The sequence below is a fragment of the Crinia signifera genome, chromosome 3 (genome assembly GCF_055691185.1).
Source record: "Crinia signifera chromosome 3, ASM5569118v1, whole genome shotgun sequence".
In the NCBI taxonomy this organism is placed as follows: domain Eukaryota; kingdom Metazoa; phylum Chordata; class Amphibia; order Anura; family Myobatrachidae; genus Crinia; species Crinia signifera.
This window is the reverse complement of record NC_139219.1, coordinates 282,175,788-282,197,239: the sequence shown is the minus strand read 5'-3', so window position 1 is coordinate 282,197,239 and position 21,452 is coordinate 282,175,788. Positions and strand designations below refer to the sequence as shown.

Sequence of the window (21,452 nt, the reverse complement as noted above, 5' to 3'; positions counted from 1 at the left end):
CAACAGCCAGTGAGCGCACTCACCCTATCCTCCAACACTCTCAAGGCTGTATAAGTCCCCTACCCCCTTTCCAGTCTCACCCTTGGTGTAGTTCCATTGTGCTTTACCAGCATGACTGCACAATGCGCTGGGTAGGGCCGGCAACAGCAATCTTGGGGCCCCATACACTGATATCTGTGAGAGGCCCCTTCCCAATTAAGCACAGTAATGGTAAAGAGCAGGATGGGAGTAGTGGTGCGGAGAGTGGAAGGAGGGTGGGAGTAGTGGTGAAGAGCAGGGAGGGAGGATGGGAGTAGTGGTATGGAGCAGATATGGAGGGTGGGAGTAGTGGTGAAGAGTAGGGAGATACTGTAGGGTGAGAGTAGTGGTGCTGAGCAGGAAGGGAGAGAAGTACCTCTTTATTGTACCCCCCACCCATCAGCTGGACAGCAGCACTCAGGGGTCACTTCTCCGGTGGCCGGATGGAGGGGCCTGAGCGGTTGGGCCCCAGGCACCTGGGCGGTGGCAAGACTGGGCACCTGAGCATCAGGGGCCCAGGGGGTTGCACTGGGGGGGGGGGGGGGTGCAGTGACAGGGGACTGGCTTTGGCCTAGTTAGAGCAGAGATATCCCCTTGGAACCCCCCCCCTATGGACTACACATACATATACACGCAGAATATACATACACACAAAAGCACACACATACATATATATATATATATATACACATACAAACATGCATACATGCACACACACACACTTAGAACACACTTAGAACACAGACATACGCACACATGTAGTGCACACACTGTGATAGGAGCAGGGAGGAGAGCAGCTGTCATTGATGCCAGGTCTGTGCCGCGCAATTTGCAGGTAAATTGTGAGGGGGCAGGGCCAATATGACAAGATTACATGACAAGTGTGTCACTTAGGCTCCACCCCCTCACCACCGACCGGCGAATCACGGGCAAACAGCCATGAGGGGGCGGGGCTACAGATCCCAGGACTGTCTGCAGACTGTCAGTGTAAAAATAAAACAATTGTTTGCCTAGGCTAGCGGCCGGGCAACACTGCAGTGCTGGGGAGATGAGTAGCCGTGCGGGCAGCAGAGACTGCAGGGATGCTGCGACCGGCCAGGCAGCAGAGCTGGGGGGCTGAGCGGCTGGCTTTGGGGCCCCTGAGATCGTCGGGGCCCAGGACGACTGTCCCCCTTGACACCCCTGTCACCGGCCCTGGCGCTTGGTATTGTTTATTTACACTCTGGTTTTAATGCAGCTATTTTATTTAATACAAAATCTGGAGTGTTGTGTTGGAAGATATATGCAACCCAAAAACCTATGATAATAGAATCAAAAGCTTACCTAAGCTTGCGATGAGATAAGCACCCTGTTTGTGTAGGAAGAATTAGTTAGCTGATCCTTCATTGATGTTTTAGTCTTAGGTGCAGTGGTCGAAGTGGGGTGGTATACGGGGGTATGGCATACCCCCACTTTAATCTGAAGATAAAAAAAAAGTGTTTTTTTCCCCCTCAGGATGCTCTCTGATCACTCAGCAGCACATATTGTGCTTTTGTAATACCCCTGTACAACGGGGCAGTCTGGCAGGGGACGTTGATGGACAGGGGGGTGTCCGAAGGTGCGCACTATATTCACTCTTTACTTTTCCATACCCCCACTTCAAAATTTCCATACCCCCACTTCAAAATTTCCACTTCGACCACTGCTTAGGTGTTTATTGGTTGTCAGTCAGGTGGGCCAGCCAGTAGTGACAGAGTAGGGGGAGGAGTTTAGAAGTTTATATAAGCTTTGGCTGAGGTAAATTTTTCCTCTTGCCATTTTTGGATTCCCTGGAGACTGCTGTCCCTCTGGAGTCTGGATAGGATAAGTGTGCTCTTTATTTCATAGTCCTCTATCCTATCTTGCTTAGATTTGCTATTACTTATTCTTTCTAACTCTGTCTTAATTTGTCTTCCTTTCTCCTAGTTACTATTTTATCCATTAAATACTTTTTTATTGCCTTTTGTCTGCCTTCTTACTTCTTCTTGCATACCTTTGCTGCCTTAGTTTAATACTTTTCCTGTCAAGCGATAGTTGTTAAAAGTTTCTGTAGTGTATTGGCATGTCTCGCCCACTCCACAACGCTCCCCCTCCCCGGCGGCTGGTAGAAGCGGCTAGGCCGTTGCAGGCAGCCACGTCCTCCAAAGTGTCCAGGGGAGCATGCCTGTCCGTAGCGGCGGCTGTGGGGGGTTCGCGCCCGGCCCCGGCTCTCGCGGTTAGTGCAGCGGGAGTCAGAGGGAGGGTGCATGGGCGCAGTAATTCGACGGGGCGGGCGGCTGCTCGCCCTGCCGGGGGCATAAAACATAATGGCGGCCGCGGTCATAGGCATGCCGCGCCCGGCCCCCTCGCCTTCCGGCCTGCAGGCTTGGTTGGCTAGGGGGGCACAGGGCATTGGGTCCCCCAGTAATAGAGTTAATTTGCAGATGGGGGGGCCCAGGTCAGAAAGTGGGGGAACGGAGGTGGTAGCTAGCCCCGCCCCCTTATCTCAGGCAGACATTTGTCTGCTGAAGATCTTCAGCCACCAGGGGGCAGTCCTACAGCTTTAGGAGCTGGGGACATGCAGCAGCAGGTTCAGTCAGTGAACCTGTCTCCTGATAACAGGCAATCTGCAATTAGAATTAATGACTGGCAATCCCCTCACTCGGTGAGGGGTGCATTTACACCGATTGTTAGTTCTTCACCTTTACAGATCTTTGCACAGCCACCAACCACACCGGTATTAGTGCAGAGGCCTGGGCCAGTTACACAGGCTGCAGGGTTGCATGAAGTCAGTGGGGCGGTGGATAATACGGCTGCCATTCAGACAGCTCAGTTTAGGAGTTGGTCACCGTATTTTAATATGGCATTTCATCAGCAGAGCATACAGGGGCAGTGGCCAGGATGGCCGCAGTGGGGGAATCCACAGCAGCCAATTTATGAAGCTCAGGTTCAAGCTTGGCCAAGCAGCGTCCCTGGTAGCCAGGGTCAGCAAGTTTGGGCATTTAACCCTGGCTGCGGGAAAGCAACAGGGTTTTTTTATGGGTTCAGCGGCCAGCAAGGAGTTTCCAGCTTAGGTCAGCAAAGCATTTTACAATTCCCCCCTCCCCCCCTCCTCCTATTCCTGCAGCCAGACCTCCCAGTGTTCCAGCAGCAGTTCAGCAGGTTACGCAGGACGGGGGACCTGAGAGTGGTGCGGGCGCCGTCGAGGAGGTTAATTTACCTTTGCAGGTGGTTTCGGAAGGTGCAGGGCCTGGAAGCGTTTCGGAAGTTCTGGAATCCTCGAGTCAAGTCGTGGTGGGCGCACTGCGCAGCGAGGGACAGGCGGTTGGAGATGAGGAGCAGGTGGGGCCGTCGACATCAGGAGCAGGTGAGATAACGCTAACAGCGCAGCATCAGGTAGAAGGGTCGCATTCAGACAGTTCCACTGATTCATCCAGCTCGGATGGTAGGCCACGCAAGCTTATGAAGTATTTTGCGCAGAAGATTAGATGGAAGAAGAAGGGAACAGGAGGTTCTAGGAGCGTAGCTAGCAGTGCAGCCAGGGTAGGTCCAGATGCATCAGGTTATGCAGTGCATTGTTCTAATACGGCCATCTTGAGGGGTGTGAGGTCTAAAATTAGGGACAAAATAAAGAAAAGGCGTTTTCTATTTGCTGCATGCTACACGGAAACTAGGCCATCAGAGCATATGAATATGTTCAAATATTTTCATTTGGTGCATAACATGTATTTGACAGGTAGAGTAAACGCATGGAGGCAGTACGATGAGCTTTTTAGGAAAAAGCAGGATGGGCAGAAAGTTTTTAGTTTTGGGTATAAAGATGTTGAAGTATGGTTGGAAGTTACCCAGCAGACGAGGGGGTTAAATGAAGCAGGTGGGGGGCGCAGGCAGCCCTTTCTTAACAAACCCGGGTACAGCGTGCCCGGGAGGGGAAAATGTTACGCGTTTAACAACGCGCAGTGCACAAAAGGAGCAGGGTGTAGGTATAGGCACGTGTGCTTGCTATGCAGCGGTAACCACCTAGCAAAAGAGTGTGCGAGATCATGGGGGCAAGCAGCTGGGAGGGGAGAGGCTGGGACCGGCATTAGGCAAGGCGGAGTCACCAATTAGGATTGAGGAGTTAAAGAGGTGGTCGTTCTCGGCAAGACATGTTCCGGGAGTGAAAAATGAGATAGTGGACGCATTATCCAGGTTTCAATGGGATACGGATCTTGATGGTTTGTCATGTCCTTTTCACTTATGGCAGATCATCGAGCCAGCATTGAAGCTCTGAAGGCGTTGGCCCCAGGTACGCTGAGAACTTACTCAGCGGCTTGGAATGAGTCGGTTTTTACTGCAAGGTGGGATGAGGGTAAGTGTAAAGAGGAAGTCATGTTAGACTTCATTTGGGCATGCCATTAGGAGGGTAGGTCTAAGGCTGCAATGTCAGGGGTATTGGCGGGAATTGCTTATTTTTCAAAATTGAAGGGTCTTAGGGATCCAACTAAGTCATTCCTGTTATCTAAAGGGGTGGGCTAGAGAGCAGAGGGTAGAAGGAGACTTGAGAAGGCCTATTGATCAGGGCTTGCTTCAGGATTTAGTTACAGCGGTTTCAGGTGTAGCGGTAGATGCTTATGAATCGGCGCTATTTGGTTTAGCATTTGTATTAGCGTTTTATGGGGCGTTTAGGGTTGGGGAGTTAGTGGCGAAAAATAAATCTTGTGTGGTCTCGGGGGTTTTAAAAGATCATTTTTTAATTAAGGAAGACCTAATTTTGATAAAGATTCAGAGGTCCAAAACGGACCAATTGGGTAGGGGGCGCTGGATTTCTATAAAGGCAGAGGAGAGGAACAAGATCTGTCCAGTAGATTAGCAAATAAGTTTGCTTTGGTAAGCCAAGTGGGGGGGGTTCAGTGGTTAATTCATAAGGATAAAACGCCGTTGACTAAATTTAAATTTTCTAGCGTTTTCAATAAATGTTTAGTGGCTTTAGGTCTGCCAGAAGAGGAATACGGTACTCATTCTTTCAGGATTGGGGCGGCAACTTGCGCAGCGGTAGCGGGCAGTTCAGAGGATGCAATAAAGCGTTTGGGGAAATTGGATTCTTCAGCTTTTAAGGCATACTTAAGGGGGGATAGGTTATAGTGAGTGCGCTCCTGGCGAGTTTGTTTTTTAGGTAACCCAGGGCCATAAAACGCCTGCCTTTTATCAAGGGGGATTGGATGGTGTTTCACTTTTTCCTCTTAAAATCTGAGGTTTTGTGTTGTTCACATCCATCTGGGTAGCCTAAACAACTAAGTTCACCTTACCCTGGCTAGTTGCTGTTAGGTATAATAAGTATTTATACGTTTTCTAATGTTTGTCTTATATAATTTTGTTATAGGTTCGGCTGATGTGGTGGGTAGGGTGTGGATTGTCGGACATTCATATGTCTATTGGGCCGGAAAGTATGAGATTAGGTCCAAAGGGGCTCGTAAGGTGAAGTGGATTGGAGTTAGGGGTCTTTGTTGGTACAGGTTGTGGGGAATCTTATTGGCCTCAGAGGTGAAGTGGGGTGCTTCAGATGTGCTTATCATTCACAACGGCGGTAATGAGGGTAGTGCAAAGGCGTTGAATTGATTTTGGCAATTAAAAAAGATCTTCAGGGCATAAAAGAAAGATGGTTCGAAGTGAGATTATTTTGGTCGGAGATGATTCCGAGTAGAGTATGGAGAGGGACACAAGGAGGAGGTGCATTGGATAAGGTGAGAAGAAAACTTAATGCAGCAGTGTCCAAGTTTGTGTTGAGCATTGGATGTTTTGTGAATAAGCACCCAGGGATTACATATGAGGAGGTGGAGCTCTATAGAGTCGACGGAGTGCATTTAAACAAGGAAGGGATGAAGCTGTTTGTCACAGCCTTGTTGGAAGTGCTGGGTATGAGGGGTGATTAGCTAAGTGGCGGACTTTGGCCTGCTGTGGCGGCCTTCATTTTGGCGGAGAGCATGTGTTCAATTGCGACGAATTCTGAATAAATAAAACATATGGGTGACTTAATAGAATCAAAAGCTTACCTAAGCTTGTGATGAGATAAGCACCCTGTTTGTTTAAGAAGAATTAGTTAGCTGATCCTTCAATTGCGACGAATTCTGAATAAATAAAATATATGGGTGACTTATAGGAATAAAAATATAAAAAAGAAAAAAGACCAGACTTCCCATCTGTCTGGCTTCCTGCTTTGCAACATATACTGTTGGTTTCTCTCCAATAATGTCACAATTCATTTAAGTGGAAATGAAGAAAGAGAAGTTCCACATAAGTATTCCAACACAACGATGTGCACAAGAGATGGAGAAGAACTGCAGTTAGAAGTACAGTGAGTATACTTACTGGTGTTATAGATGTATTTCCACAATTATGTACTTCCAGTGATTAATACCTTGTATATTACTAGAGTGTTAATTGAAGAAATAAACATGCAAACAATATAATTACATTATAAATACGTTTTAATTAATAGTAAAAGAGGAAACTGAGTTAAATTATTTAAAGCGTTGTTGTGTCTGAACATTGGTTTATGGATAACGTTATTACACAACTGCTTTGAGTGCATTAATAGCAGATAAACAGCACTTGAAAATTTAAATTGGGATCAGTGAAGTATTTGAAGAATGGGTCTGATTCAGACCTGTTAGCAATGTTGCAATTTTTGCAGATGGACAAAACCACTGCAGGTGGGGCAGATGTAACATGTGCAGAGAGAGTTAGATTTGGGTGAGGTATTATGTTCAATCTGAAATCTAAATTGAAGTGTAAAAATAAAGGAGCCAGTATTTACCATGCACAGAAACAAAAGGGTGTCGGATGGCCTCCCAACAGTCGGGATTTCAGCGGTCACTACACCAATGTTGGAATCTCGAAGTTAAAACAACCACAGTCAGGATCCTGACTGACAGGGGCTATTCTCCCTCGTGGAGGTACACGATCCCGAGGATTCTGCATACAAAACAGAAAGACTTTTGCTATCGGTACTATCAATAATATACTGCAAACCTGTTTGTATGTAGCAATAATATAGAGGGGTTTGTCATATTTTTATCAAAACATTAAAGATTGCAGTCTACAACAAGAGACCGACCACAATTTTCTCCTGGTCTATAAACTAGCCGATATGCTCAGCGAAACTCTTTCACATTGTAGGTTAATATAATTTTTAACATTAAAACACCAGTTTTTTAGAGTTAAAGTAAATATTTTTCTGTTGATTGTTACACATAGTTGCCTACCCTCCTGCATTCTGCAGGAGACTCCCCGAAATAGCAGCAATCTCCCTCTCTCCCTCATTAGTCTACCAATCTCCCTCATTTCACCTAGCCCACATAACACTGTCACATTTTTTTGGGAAAAAATATATAGATAGATACATTGACTCATCAGCACCATTTCCCAGCACTTTACCAAGTATAGTAACTCTTACTAACTGCTGGGGATCATCTACATTTGGATATAAGTCATTTTTAAAAATTCCTCTAAGATGTAGCAGTACACAGCCACGCTTCTAGGTGCCACGTTCACAATCTCTTTTCACAATCTCTCCATATATGGAACTAGACATGCCCTTTGGGAGGAGCATGACACCCCCCCTCAATAGAGTGCTGTGGAAAATTCTACTACCAACTATAATCTCCCTGAAACTAGTTTTCAAAAGTAGGCAAGTATGTTGTTACCCAAGAATGTATTTCTATGATTCAATTTATTTTAATATGTTACAATATGTAACGTCACTTGCAGCCTACGCCACTTTGTGGAATACACTGAACAGTACTTAGGGGGTTAATTCAGACATGATCGCTGGGCTACAAATTTGCAGACCGACCGATTATCAATTGACTGCGCATGCGTACGCCACGCAGTACGCATGCGCAAAGCCAATAAAATCCAGCATCTTTTTTTATCGCTAGCCTTTTGCAAGTAGATAAGCCTGTTTCTACGGCACCTGGGTTACGCACAGTCTGCGGATACGGTAAAACTAATTTGAAGGTGAGCGAGTTTCACTATGGCAGGGCTGCAGCTATCTGATCGCAGGAATCTACAAATTAGCATTTTTTCTGGAAATAGGTTCTTTTAGCATCATCGCTGATATCTTGTAACACTCCATTCTCCATCTTATGTCACATTTTGGAGTTACTTTATAGATGGCAAAATGATTTTCAGCCAACCAGATGAGATGTTTTAATTAGAGTTCAGATGAATTTATTCTCTGCATTTATAATTCCCCCACTTTTTTGTTTTAATTATCCAATGTAGATTGTAAACTCAACCTGGTCAGTGACTAAATCACTAAATGTGAACATAAAAGAACCTTTTGTATGTATAATTACTTCTCCAAAATAATGATCACTTTAATGGAGAAGTACAGTAGTTCCTCAAATTATGTGGTGTTTAAAAAAAATATATATATATAAAAAATAAATATATATATGTCAGTGCTGTTATTAATTCTTTTGGACCAATTTATTAAAATAATATTTTTACATAATTTTATTACCACCTGAATGCACTAAAGCATGCCTCACAACATAATTGAAAAAATGAATATACATTTATTGAAACATACATGAATTAAATGAACAACAGTGTATCAGAGAATTCTCATGAATTTAAAATGAGCAATTGGTGATCACAGATGTCTAAGTGATCAATCCAAGTTACATTGTATCTTTGCTAGCATATTGACTCCATTGAGTAAGAATCAGCAACCCATTGCTCATTTTAAATTCATGAGAATTCTGCGATACACTGTTGTTCATTTCATTCCTGTATGTTTTAATAAATGGATATTCATTTGTTCATGTGGTAGTGTCTATCATTCAGTCAAACCATAGTGCTGTATATTCCCTTTTTTTTGTCTATTCATATTTTGGGAGACTTACACACTCCCTATACAGCATCTTTAGCTATACTTGTGGTTCATACTTGGTTTGTAGCAGTGGCGTAGCTATAGCACCGCAGCCCCCGCGGTCGTGGGGGGGGCGCTGTTCATATGGGGGCGCCGGGGGGCTGTGGTGCTATAGTAATCCCCCCCGCCCCCCATCCCCAGCAGGCTTACCTGTCCGCGCGTCCCGGCTCCCCTCCTGGCTTCAATCAATGCTATGGTCTCGGACCACGATAAAATGGCCGCCCCATAAAGCAGACTGTTCTCTGGAACTGTCTGCGGTATGGGGGCGGCCATTTTATCGTGGTCCGTCTGCATAGAATTAATTGAAGCCAGGAGGGGAGCCGGGACGCACGGACAGGTAAGCATACGGAAATAAGGGGAGGGGGCACGGGCAGCCAGGCAGGGGGAGGGGGGGCGCCCCCCCATTAACGGCGGGGGGGCGCCCCAAACAAAGCTACGCCACTGGTTTGTAGACTTATTGCAGAGCCTGTGAATCAGGGGCGTAACTAGAACTTTATGGGCCCATAGCAACATTTTTAAAGGGTGTTCCCTTCTAGAGAAAGAGGGGGTACAAGGTGACACACACATGGGTGGACTGGAGGAACAGTCTCAAACATACAGAAAGGGGGTGTATACTGTGTCATACATGGGGGGTGTTTAAGAGTGTCACACACACCCACAGTGGTAGGGGGTGTACAGTATGTCACAAAGAGGGTTAGGGTGGTACAGACAGTGGCGTAACAATGATGCTGGAGACCCCGCATTGGCTTGGGGGAGCCAGCAGGGTCTGCAGGGAGCACTGCTGCAGGGACAGCTGACAGCCAGGAAGGATCTCTCCCTGCCTTCCAGCTATCAGTATGAGCGAGGCTGCTGCTGCTATCCACTGCTGTGTCAAGACCTCAGCGGGCATGTAGGTGCAGGGCAGTGGCGGGCTGGGCTGGGGCCCAGGGTAAATCCCCCTGGGCAACAAGCATGTAAACCCTCATGGCAAGGAGAATTAAATTAAATGCTGGCAAGAAGCATGTATCCCATGGCATTGAGCAATATACCTCTGACAACGGGCATGTAGGTAAGCTGCATGTATGTGGCATAATATGTTATAGACATTACGGTGGGTTGTATAATGTGTAATAGGCATAATGGTATGTGGCATTACGTGTAATGTGTAATGGGCATTATGGTGTGCAGCATTATGTGTAATAGGCATAATGGTGTGTCGCATTATGTATAATGTGCATTGCTGGGTGTGGCATTATGTTTAATGGGCATTACGTGTGTGGCATTATCTGTAATGTGCATTATGGTGTGTGGCTTTATGTTTACTGGGCATTACGGTGTGGCATTATGTGTAATGGGCATTATGTGTGTGGCATTATGTGTAATGGGCATTACAGTGTGTGTCATTATGTGTAATGGGCATTACAGTGTGTGGCATTATGTGTCATGGGCATTACTGTTTGTGGCATTATGTGTAAATTTTTGCATCGCGCAGAGATAGCAAATATCCGCTACTGTATATTGGCACAAATTGAATTCACCCTTATGAGACAGCTATGCAGAGGACAGTAATGTAGGGTACACACCAGGACGACCACCGTCGTCCTTGACCGATAGACGACCATGGAACGATTTCCCTTGGACTTCCCGGGAGCTCCCAGGCAGTCCCCAGCAAACGATTAGCAAAAATTGTGTTTTTTTTTGCGGAACGATCTTGATCCGATCCCGATGCGCCCGTGATGGTCGTTAAGACGATCGGATCGCTGGTTTTTGTTTTTTTGCAAGAACACATGCGACCGTCGTCAGATTGGCCTTTGAAATTTGAATGAAGGGGCTGGACTAGCAGAGGGGGATAGGAATAGCAGCAGTCATTTTAAACCAGTGTATTTCTGCTTTGTTACTAGTGAGGCTTGGTTTATACCTGCTGAACGCTGGACATAGCTATTTACACATTACTTTGTTTTGCCTGCCATTACAGAGTGTCTTTTAACCCTGCACTATGGAGAATGCAGTGATGGGTAGTCACCAGCAACATTACCTGCTCTATTATGCAGTGCTGAAGCTCAGGCGTCAGAGGGCCCAGCGCAGGAGAGAAAGATCATGTTGGACAAAGCAGTGGCTACTGCAGCGTCAGACTCGTTCGCACATGCCACTGCTCAGGGACATCAGGGAAAATAACCCAGACGATTTCCGGAACTTTTTGAGGATGGATGATGCCACATTCCAGGAATTGCTGCGTCTGGTGACTCCCCACATCGAGAAGCAGGATACCAAGTATCGCGTGGCTATCCCTGCTGAGGAACGGCTGGTGGTGACCCTGAGGTTTCTGGCGACAGGACGGTCTCTTGCTGACCTGAAGTTTGGATCCCTCATCTCCCCGCAAGCTTTGGGCCTCATCATCCCGGAGACCTGCAAAGCCATTGTGAAGGTGCTGCAGTACCAGTATTGCAAGGTAAGGATGAAAAATACACCGTACACTTTATTGTGCAAACAAAATTTTTTTATTTATAATTTAGGCCTAGGACAGAAACAGGTTTTTTAGGCCTTTCATATGTAAAACATGTAAAATAGTAAATAGATTTATTGTGTCAACACAAATATATTATAATACCATATAAAATATATTGTACAAAAACACACACTATATATAAACATTTAAGTATGTATGACCCAGTTTAAACTTTCCCAATAAGTACGGGCTACTGTGTGGCAGAGGATGTCTGCCGCATATATGTAAAGGTTGCGGCCCACATGGCGCATGGCGCAGATGCAATGGTCCCGGCCCCATTGATGTGCGCCATAAGCCATGTGAGCAGTGGCCATCACATACCTGCAGCTGAGACCATGTCTGCCGCACAGTACCCCATACTATTGGCAAAGAAAAAAGGGCAATAAATGGAGTTTGCTCTCCAGATTGAGGAGAATACTGTTCTCCCTCTGGTAATGCAGGTACAGGTAGCAGCATATACGTAGAAAAAAAAAAAAGACACTCTGGTAACTTATGAAACAGGCCCTTACAACAGTAGGGATAAGGTACTGTGTGGCAGAGGATGTCTGCTGCAGATATGTAAAGGCTGCGGCCCACATGGCGCATGGCGCAGATGCAATGGTCCCGGCCCCATTGATGTGCGCCATAAGCCATGTGAGCAGTGGCCATCACATACCTGCAGCTGAGACCATGTCGATGGTAAATGATAAAATAGCCTATTTTTTAAGACAGATCCTCAAAAACAGGAGACTCCGGATCTTCTATCAGTAAAGAACTGTAGAATTGACGGTACTGGGAGGGTTGAGAAGGCTGTGTAGGTGTTGACTGGGTATGTGTTGGAATTGTGCTCGACTGGCCTGGTACGATGGCAGGCGGAGTAGGCACTGGTGATTCTAATGACAGTGGTGTGTCTGGTGCACTACCCATGCCAACTATTTTAGTGCCACTGTTGAGATACCCTAAACTGCCATTTTACACCAACTCCATGCATAACTTTTCAAAAGTAAGTTGCTGGTCCGGAGCCATGTTGCGAACACACTCTGCCACATAAGTGAAGTAGTTGTCATGTTTGTCCGGGTTTCTTTGCAGGACTCGCTGTGCCCGCATCATAAATTCTTCATGTGCTGCTGCTTCTCCTTTTTTTCCTTTGCCACGCATTTTTTTGGCACGGGGGAGTGGTGGAGTGGGTTCCAGGGTGGGTGGCGGAGTGCGTGCCGGAGTAGGAGCTTCGCTCGATGTGCATGCATTATCTGATAGGACAGACAGGTCTGGGGTTGCAGGTGGGTAGTCACCAAGCTGTAAAAAAATTGAACATGTTTACTAATCAATTCTATTTACTTCTAATTTCAGTTCCCTACCAGCGTGAATGAATGGAAAGTCATCGCAGAGGAGTTTGAACAGCGATGGAACTTTCCAAATTGCGGTGGAGCCATTGATGGCAAACATGTCCGCATAGCCCAGCCTATCAATAGTGGTTCCTACTACTTTAATTACAAGGGCTATTTTAGCATTGTACTAATGGCTGTGGTTAATGCGAACTATGAGTTTATCTTCCTGGATGTAGGAAGGAATGGCCGTGCATCGGATGGTGGCACTTTCAAGGACACAAAGTTCTACGAAAGGCTCATAGCGAACACCCTTCACTTGCCGTCTGTCCAGGAAACTAAACAGGGGCTTAACTTTGTGTTTGTGGCAGACGAGGCTTTTGGCCTGCACGAGCATGTCATGAAGCCATATGCGCAAAGGGGCCTGAACCATGACAAAAGGATCTTTAACTACAGGCTATCCAGGGCACGGCGTGTTGTGGAAAATGCTTTTGGCATCCTGGCTAGCCGGTTTTGCATTTTCCACACTGCCATTAACCTGAGGGTGGACAAAATTGACTGGGTTGTCACGGCGTACTGTGTCCTGCACAATTTGCTCCGCAGAAAAGCCACACAGCAAAGGGCTACAGGCACAGCACTCCAAGAAGACCAAGATCTGCCAGAGGAGGTAGTGCATTTATCCTCCTTGCAAACCCCAACACAACACTTCACAGGGAGTGCACGAGCCAAACAGGTGAGGGAAGAGTATATGGCCTACGTTAATGGGGAGGGGGCTGTGGATTGGCAGGAGGAATCAATTAGATAGCCCAAAAAATAGACTCACCGATGCAGACTGCGAATTATTCTCCTCCTGCGCCGTGACTTCTTGGTTATCATGTTCGACCATCAGGACTACTCCTGTCCTCATCGACTCCTGGCTGAGGGTGAACGTCAACCTGACGTAGTACCAGAGCGATGTTTGATACATCTCGTCGACTCCAGCACCAGACTTATTTGCAGCCTCCACCTTCTTGTGTTCCTTTAAGAAAACCGTGCGCAAATTCTGGATGCGTTTCCGCACCCATTCTACATTGGCCTCTGGATGAAATGGGATACTGTAGCGAGACAAGTCCTCCAAGGCTTGGTTTCTTTTCATTTTGTTAGAATACTCTTTGGACTTTGTTCGCCACAGGCATTCATGGGAACGATACTTCTTGATAAACCCTTCTAAAAATTCTTGTTCTTTTGCGTTGGACATTGGGACTGTAAAAAGATAAAACCATTTTAGTTGTTATATAGTTATATCCATGTTTTGTTTCATATTTAAATTTTTATAGTTATAGTTACCAGTTTACCTAGTTCTTATGTTTTAAGTATTTAAAATGTTAATAAACTTTTATGAAAACCACTATACATTTTATTGTGCAGATTGCTATTCACACACACAGGTGAATGGGGCCTAGCAGAGAGGAGTGCATGGAATACTGCAATGGTGGACAATGGTTATATGTATATATCTATATCAGTGGTGGCCAACCTGTGGCTCTTGAGCCTCATGCGGCTCTCCCCCTTGTAAAGTGCGGCTCCTGCTCCCACTGCTGCCCGCCGCCCACCGTCTGTCCCAGTCCCTCCTGCTGCCGGTTCCCTGAATCCCTTTTCCTTCTGAGGGGAGGAGAGCGCGCATCGCGCATCTCTTACCCCTTACTGTGCATCCTTGTGACTGGGCCGTCCGCCAATCAGAGCTCGTGGGCCAGCAGCCAATCAGGAGCCGGCCAGAGAGCTTTGATTGGTGGGCGGCCCAGTCACAGGGAAGTGAGGGGGAAGGAGACGCGCGGTGTGCTGTGCTCTCCTCCCATCGGTGACATGACAGGAGGACTGCAGGGGGACGCCAGACTGTCCTCATCCCGCCTGGCAGCAATGGTGAGTGCTGCTGCTGGGAAATTTGCACTGTGGGGGCATAGCAGTTTGTGGCACTGTGGGAGCATACCAGCTTTTTGGCACTGTGGGGGCATACCTGGCACCGTGTGGTGCATACCTGGCACCGTGGGGGGCATATGTGTATCTGGCACTATTGGGGGCATATGTATATATGGCACTGCACTATTGGAGGCATATTTGTATCACACCCATCCAAGGGGTCAAAATAGACTACGCCCCTTTTTTTGGCGCATTCGCCTTTGGTGATGTTGGCTCTTTAGCTTGACTACCGATATTTTTCGGCTCTTTACCTCTTACCGGTTGGCCACCCCTGATCTATATATACACAAACACACACACACAGGTGAATGGGGCCTAGCAGAGAGGAGTGCATGGAATACTGCAATGGTGGACAATGGTTATATGTATAAATCTATATATACACAAACACACACACACACACACACACACACACAGGTGAATGGGGCCTAGCAGAGAGGAGTGCATGGAATACTGCAATGGTGGACAATGGTTATATGTATATATCTATATATACACAAACACACACACACACACACACACACAGGTGAATGGGGCCTAGCAGAGAGGAGTGCATGGAATACTGCAATGGTGGACAATGGTTATATATATACACACACACATGGGGCCCACCCGAGCAAACAGTGACATGGTCGGGTGCACGGTTGCCAAACCAGTGCTCTATACACACTATATACATTGGTGGCAACAGTGGGCATGCATAGGAGAGCATTGGGAGTGCAAACATACCAGGTTGTTGTTCTGGGAGATGAGACAAGAAGGAGAGTCCAACTGCTGCGCCAGCACTGTTTGCTATGTGGAAAAACATGGCGCCGGGGGGAGTGTTTAGGAAATGCCACTCAAATAGGCTGGATCAAACGACGGACACACCGACGGACGGCCAACGGAGGCGGCAAAAAACACTCACGATCTGCATGCGATTGACGGTCGGTCGGCCTGGGATTGACGGATCCTACCTGCAGCACGTAGGACCAAAGATGCGACCAAACGAGTGGTGTGTACGCGCATCGGATCGGAATCGGATCAAATAAATGACAAAAATGCACAAAAGTACATAAAATCTGCATACAATCGGTCGGAATTGGATCTAAATTGACAAAATCGGGCCCTAGTCGTCCTGGTGTGTACCCAGCATTAGGGAAATATGTGGGATGGGGTGGTAGAAAAGCCATGGGCCACTTCGTACCATTTGCCCCCCAGACTGAGAGTTGCCATCCAGCCCCTGGTGCAGGGGCTTTCAGGGGGCGGGACTTACCTGGTTCCAAATGTAATAGGGTGTGAATTTTTAAATCACACCCTAAACATTACCAAAAATCACTAGAAAAATAGACCTGATTCTGGCAGACGAATTTGCCGCAACCACATACAGATCAATGAGAACTGTGCATGGTTCTGTCCAAAAATGTATTTTAAATATTTTTTTTTCTTTCTTAAACTGCATGCCCCACAAGCCCATATTCCCCCTCCCCCCCATGAGTATAACTCGAGCCGGTCCTGGTTTCAGAAATACATGGGGAAAATGCTGGGACCCCCCCCCCCCCTTATTTCAAAGACCAGCACCGGGCTCCAACAGCTGTTCCATTTACAAAAAATGTTCACATTGCTGTTACTAAAAAATCATGTGATTTCTGGCTTGTTCTAAAAAATCCCACTCGATTACAACTCACCCCTTATCTTTTACACATCTTTCTAGTATGTGGGCACCTTTTGACATGTTAAGTTGAGCAGAGAGACCTCTGGAGATACGAGTTAGGAGAGAAGGTACAGCTAGTGTTCTCAGCAAAGAGATAATATTGAACGCCAAAACAGCTGGTGAGCTCACCTAAAGAGGGAGAGTAGAAGATGTCTAAAACAGTACCTTGGCAGAGGAAGTGTGACAGTCATGGGAGGAGATGGGGAAATAATGGTAAGAGAAGTAGGAGGACAGCATTGAGAGGGAAGTATCATGCAGATGAAGGATTTGCAGGTAGGGAGGGTGGTCAACAGCAGGGCCGGCGCTACCCACTCAGCAGCTCCTGCAAAGCAGGGAGGCGCCATGCTGAGAAGGCGCTGTCTCCCTCTCTGCTCTGCTAAAGCTGCCTCAGCCCTCACTGTCACTGCCTCCTGCACGCCGCCCGCGGGAGGGCTGCAGTATAAATATTTGCTCCCTGCACTGCGAGTGCACACAGCCTGCATGCCGTCCGCAGTGCCTGTCTGTCAGCGGGCGGCAGTATGAAGCTGAGCAGCTCCCTGCACCGCGCACACACTGTCCTCCTCCTGCGACCTGGCCTCTCTTCCTCACGGACACTTGCGCTGAGGCATGTAGCGATGTCTGTGAATGCCTGGATGACATGTCATGTCCGGATCCGCCACCTACCCATTGCTCCCTGCACCTGTCAGATGTCAATCAAATGACGAACAGGCAGCACCACCGCCTCCCCTTCCTTCCCTCTTCTCAGTGTGCTGTGCCAGTGCCACTGCCAGTCCTCAACACTCTGCCCCCTCTATCCCCTCCCCTCTTCTTCCATCTCCTCATTCTCCCCCCTCCTTTCCCCCTCAGTCACGAGAGGGGAGTAATGGTGTCCTCAGAGTCCTGCCTACGCAGATAGAAGAGGAGGAACTGCACAAGAGTTAAACAGCAAAAGAACAGTGAGTCTTTTATTATACATGTTTATAACAATTTTTTTTATAATTGTAGATTTTTTCATATTAATTTAGACACTTTTTAAATAATGGGCTGGTTTATGTGCCTAAAGGTGGCCAAACACGCTGCAATAGCAGCGTGCAATGCGATGTGCGCTCCCGCGGGCATCGCATCGTACAAAAAGTATGTGCTGCAGATACTATTTGTACTGCTTTCGGATCGCATCGCACACACATTGCATGCATGCTGTGCGATGCGATCTAGCCCATAATGTATGCGATTCTCGCAGTGTGTATGGGCACCTTTAGTGCCTGCATCATTTTGCGGACACAGCACTGAGATGGTGTATGCATACATGTACATGCACCCGAGATCCTCCATAGGATCGAATGTTGCATACGCTCCCACAATCGGGCTGCAGCTTGTTGCAATGGCAATGTGAATGGGCGCAAAATTTATGGTTTGCAGGAGGGCGCTGAACACCCTACCACTGGCCCTGGTCAACAGTGCCAAAAGCAGCAGAGAGATCAAAGAGAATAAGCAGAGAGTTGTGGTTTTTAGATTCAGCAGCGAGGAGGCCACTTTAGTGAGAGCAGTTTCAGTGGAGTTGAGTGGATGAAAGCCAAATTATGTGGATCCTTATCACAAGCGACCTTGCCACCGGGAGGGTTCCGGGCGGCTGAAGGGGTATTGGATGCGACTGCAAATGATGCAGATGTCAGTCAGGATCCTAGCAATCTGAATACTGATGCCAGCATCCCCCCCCCCCCCCCCCCGCAGCCTAACACTGAAACCTAAACCTAACTGCTTGACCCACAGCTTAAACCTATCCCCAGCCTGACCCTAACCTGACCTGACCCTAACCTGATTCTGGCATCCTAATTGTTATCGGGATTTCATCACCGGTCTCCCTGTGGTAGTTGGGATGCCATTGTCCATATATTGGACGACTGTATCCTGACCGAAAAACAACCTTCATAGATTTTAACATTTATTTTTGTCTTGGAATCTTCTCATTTAAGCCTCATTTATGTGAACACATATCAAATAAATCCATTTTGTATCTATTAGTAGAGATGTAGGTTACATCACAGCTGTTGGACTGCAGGAATTTCGGCAGCCAGAATACTGATGCTGTAGTGGACAGAGCTCTGGGCTATGCAGAGGTGTTAAATACAGAGATGCATCTGATATAATAAGACCCATCTCTTGTTCAAGCAAATAGGGCTTGTGCAAGAGGAATATGAGAATTATGAAATCTATGAAAACACGTAGACAGTATATGGGGAGTGGAGTACAGTCACAAAAATGAGAACAACATTTAGTGCTGGCATTTAAATGTATTTTATGAATAGCTCCAGAGATGTATACCCATCATCTTTTACAATTCCAATAGGAATGAAAGCGGGTAGTGATTTCTTAGGCCTACTTCTATGTAAAGTAGAGACCCTAAAATGAAGGTTGGTTCTGCCACACCATTGTTATGTCTTCCCTACATATCTAAAAAGTAGCTAATATAGCCTCACACCACTGTGGCCATATCAACCTCCAACACCCAGTTCCACCAACAGTTTCAGCAGCCCTGTTTCTATCAATCATGATCATTTTAATTCCAACAATTTAATTTAAATGTATTTATCATCTGAAAGAATACTATCACCTTCTGTTGTGGTTCTGCTTAACAAACTGTTATGGACAGCAATAAGAAAAATCACATAAATGCCACCAATGAATTGATATCTGAAGATTGTATATTATGTACTGTATATATTCTAAACACGATAAGTGGAGGTGTTCCTCAAAGCAACCAATCAAATTCCAGCTATAACTTTTAAAATGTACTAAATGATTTACTGTCCGAATTATGCTGATTTCACCCGATCCCGACAGATCGGGCCGAGATGGGCACCTTGAATTTTTAAAAGGTTTCATAAACCTCCCTCTGTGTGTTTTGATATTTGTATCACTTTTCAGTAAATGTTCTCTGTTGGTTTCTTTATAGAATGGCCCTCTGTAAGGACTGCTACCGTGAAAATTGGTTTGTCAGTGGATTGGATCAGCAAACCAAGGACAAAGTTGAAGCTTGTGTAGTTTCGTTTTAACGAAGACACAAAAAACTGGAGGCCACATAATCAAGTGGTTGTTGCTTCTACTGGAATTCTCCATGCAAGGAATATTTGGACTTTACTGCAATAACCAGTAGAGCTTATAATAATGGATTGCTATAATCAAACACAAGTTCTGGCACCACCATATAAGCTATTCAGCCTAATTATTTATATTCCTCTTATTGTCTTGGGTATTACATGCAATGTTCTTGCCATTTGGGTTTTCTGCTTCAAATTAAAAAAGTGGACAGAAACTACGGTGTTTATGATGAACCTTGTGATATCCGATATCTTGGTCATCTTCACCATCCCTTTCAGACTGTATGCTTACTTAGACGAGTGGGAACTTGGCAGTGGACTGTGTAAAACCCTACAGTCCTGCTACTTTGCCAACATGTACATGAGCATCTTCACTATCACAGCAATTGCCTTTGATCGCTATTTGGCCATCAGACACCCACTGAGATACAAAGGCTGGGCCTCCTTAGTGAAAGCTTCTGTTATATGCTGCATCCTCTGGATTTTCGTCATCACTGTCAGCATACTGAGGGTTCTGCAGAGCAACAATTCAATAATGTCGATTTGTTTTCAGAAGTTCACCACACAACCTTTCAATCTGTCCCCCATTTTTGTTTCGGTAGGCTTCTTCCTTCCCTTGACGCTTATCAGCTTTTGCTCTGGAAAGATCATAATGACTCTCCGTGGTAAAGAGAAACTAGATGCACATCAGCAGCATTCCACCAGAAAAGCTGTGCACATAGTCATCTCCAACTTGGTGGTTTTCGTGATTTGCTTTATGCCAATCCATGTGGGATACACAATCCGTTTTGTGGCTGAGCATTTCATGGCATCTTGCTACATCCTGACAATAGTTCATTCCTTTATTTATGTAGCAACCGCAATTGCTGACCTTAATTGTGTTCTCGACTCATTGTGTTATTTCTTTGCAGCCAGGGAATTTCGGGAGGCTCTCTCCAGACAAAATTTAATCTAATGTAATTGCTGCTCTTTGTTTTCCATAAATATATAAATTAGAGAAGTCAACGGACAGTATATTGGGATGTATAATTACCAGATTAACTGATGTCTAATGCATAAATAGTTTACCATATAGTTAACACCTGGGGGTATTAAATCCCGGCCGCTATTTCCGCTGGGTGGAAATAACGTCCATATCTGACATTATTAGGTCGAATGTCATTGAACCTAATTAATGTGGGGTCCATTCTTTCGACAGTCAGAAAAGTCCCGGCATCTTTGAAAACGGCACCGATAGTGGGAAACAGCTGCGGATTCGACAATCCAGCAGCCGTTTCCGAAAATCCAGGTCTGCCTCCATAGGGAGGTGAACCTGTTGCAAATGAGTCCCTGCTGGGATTAAATATGGCCCCTAGTGTGGGGAACATTCAACCAACACAATAACTCCTAACTGACCAAGAGGTAGGTGTACCCAACCTTCTAAAGCAGTGGTTCCTAAACTCAGGGGCAGATTTATTAAACTCAGTGAAGGGATAAAGTGGCCGGTACTTTATCACTGGCCAATCAGCTCCTAACTGTCAAGTTACAGATGGTTTGAAAAATGACAGCTAGAAGCTGATTGGCCAGTGATAAAATACCAGCCACTTATCACTTTGCTGAGCTTAATAAGTCTGCCCCTCAGTCCCCAAGGATCCCTTCACATTTTCCAGGTCACCCAGCATGTGCACTGTGCATCACCGGTTGTCACATTTTAAAAATCAACAGGAGACCTAGAAAACATGAACTGTTAGTGCTCCTTGAGAATTGAGCTTGCATGACCACAGTTCTAAAGAATGGATAAGCTACTACCTATTATTTTATAGCATATACTTGATAAATACTAGCTGGTAGCTGTTTCGTTGCTTGACATCACCTTTGACCAGTATTCCAATACTACTCATCGGTACATACCATATTTCACAACATTTATCTACGCATAGTCAAGACAAAATAAGCCACTTCCCCAATTCACCAGCTCCCTCCTCCAATGCCAACTTTTGGGTGAACTTGCTCTCATTTTCATGTA

At 46.0% G+C, this 21,452-nt stretch overlaps 1 protein-coding gene across 2 annotated transcripts; it reads left to right on the top strand.

Annotated features, from left to right (window-relative positions):
* Positions 1-389: 389 nt before the first annotated feature.
* GPR35 (G protein-coupled receptor 35) lies at positions 390-20,924 on the top strand. 2 transcript variants are annotated; one of them, XM_083178289.1, is made up of 2 exons: positions 390-6,349; positions 19,303-20,924. In XM_083178289.1, exon 2 carries the CDS (start codon positions 19,515-19,517, stop codon positions 20,400-20,402), a length of 888 nt encoding a protein of 295 aa, XP_083034415.1. In that variant the 5' UTR covers positions 390-6,349; positions 19,303-19,514; the 3' UTR covers positions 20,403-20,924. The 2 variants fall into 2 exon arrangements, with proteins under 2 accessions (XP_083034415.1, XP_083034416.1); XM_083178290.1 differs by lacking the exon at positions 390-6,349 and adding an exon at positions 14,482-17,305.
* Positions 20,925-21,452: the final 528 nt, after the last annotated feature.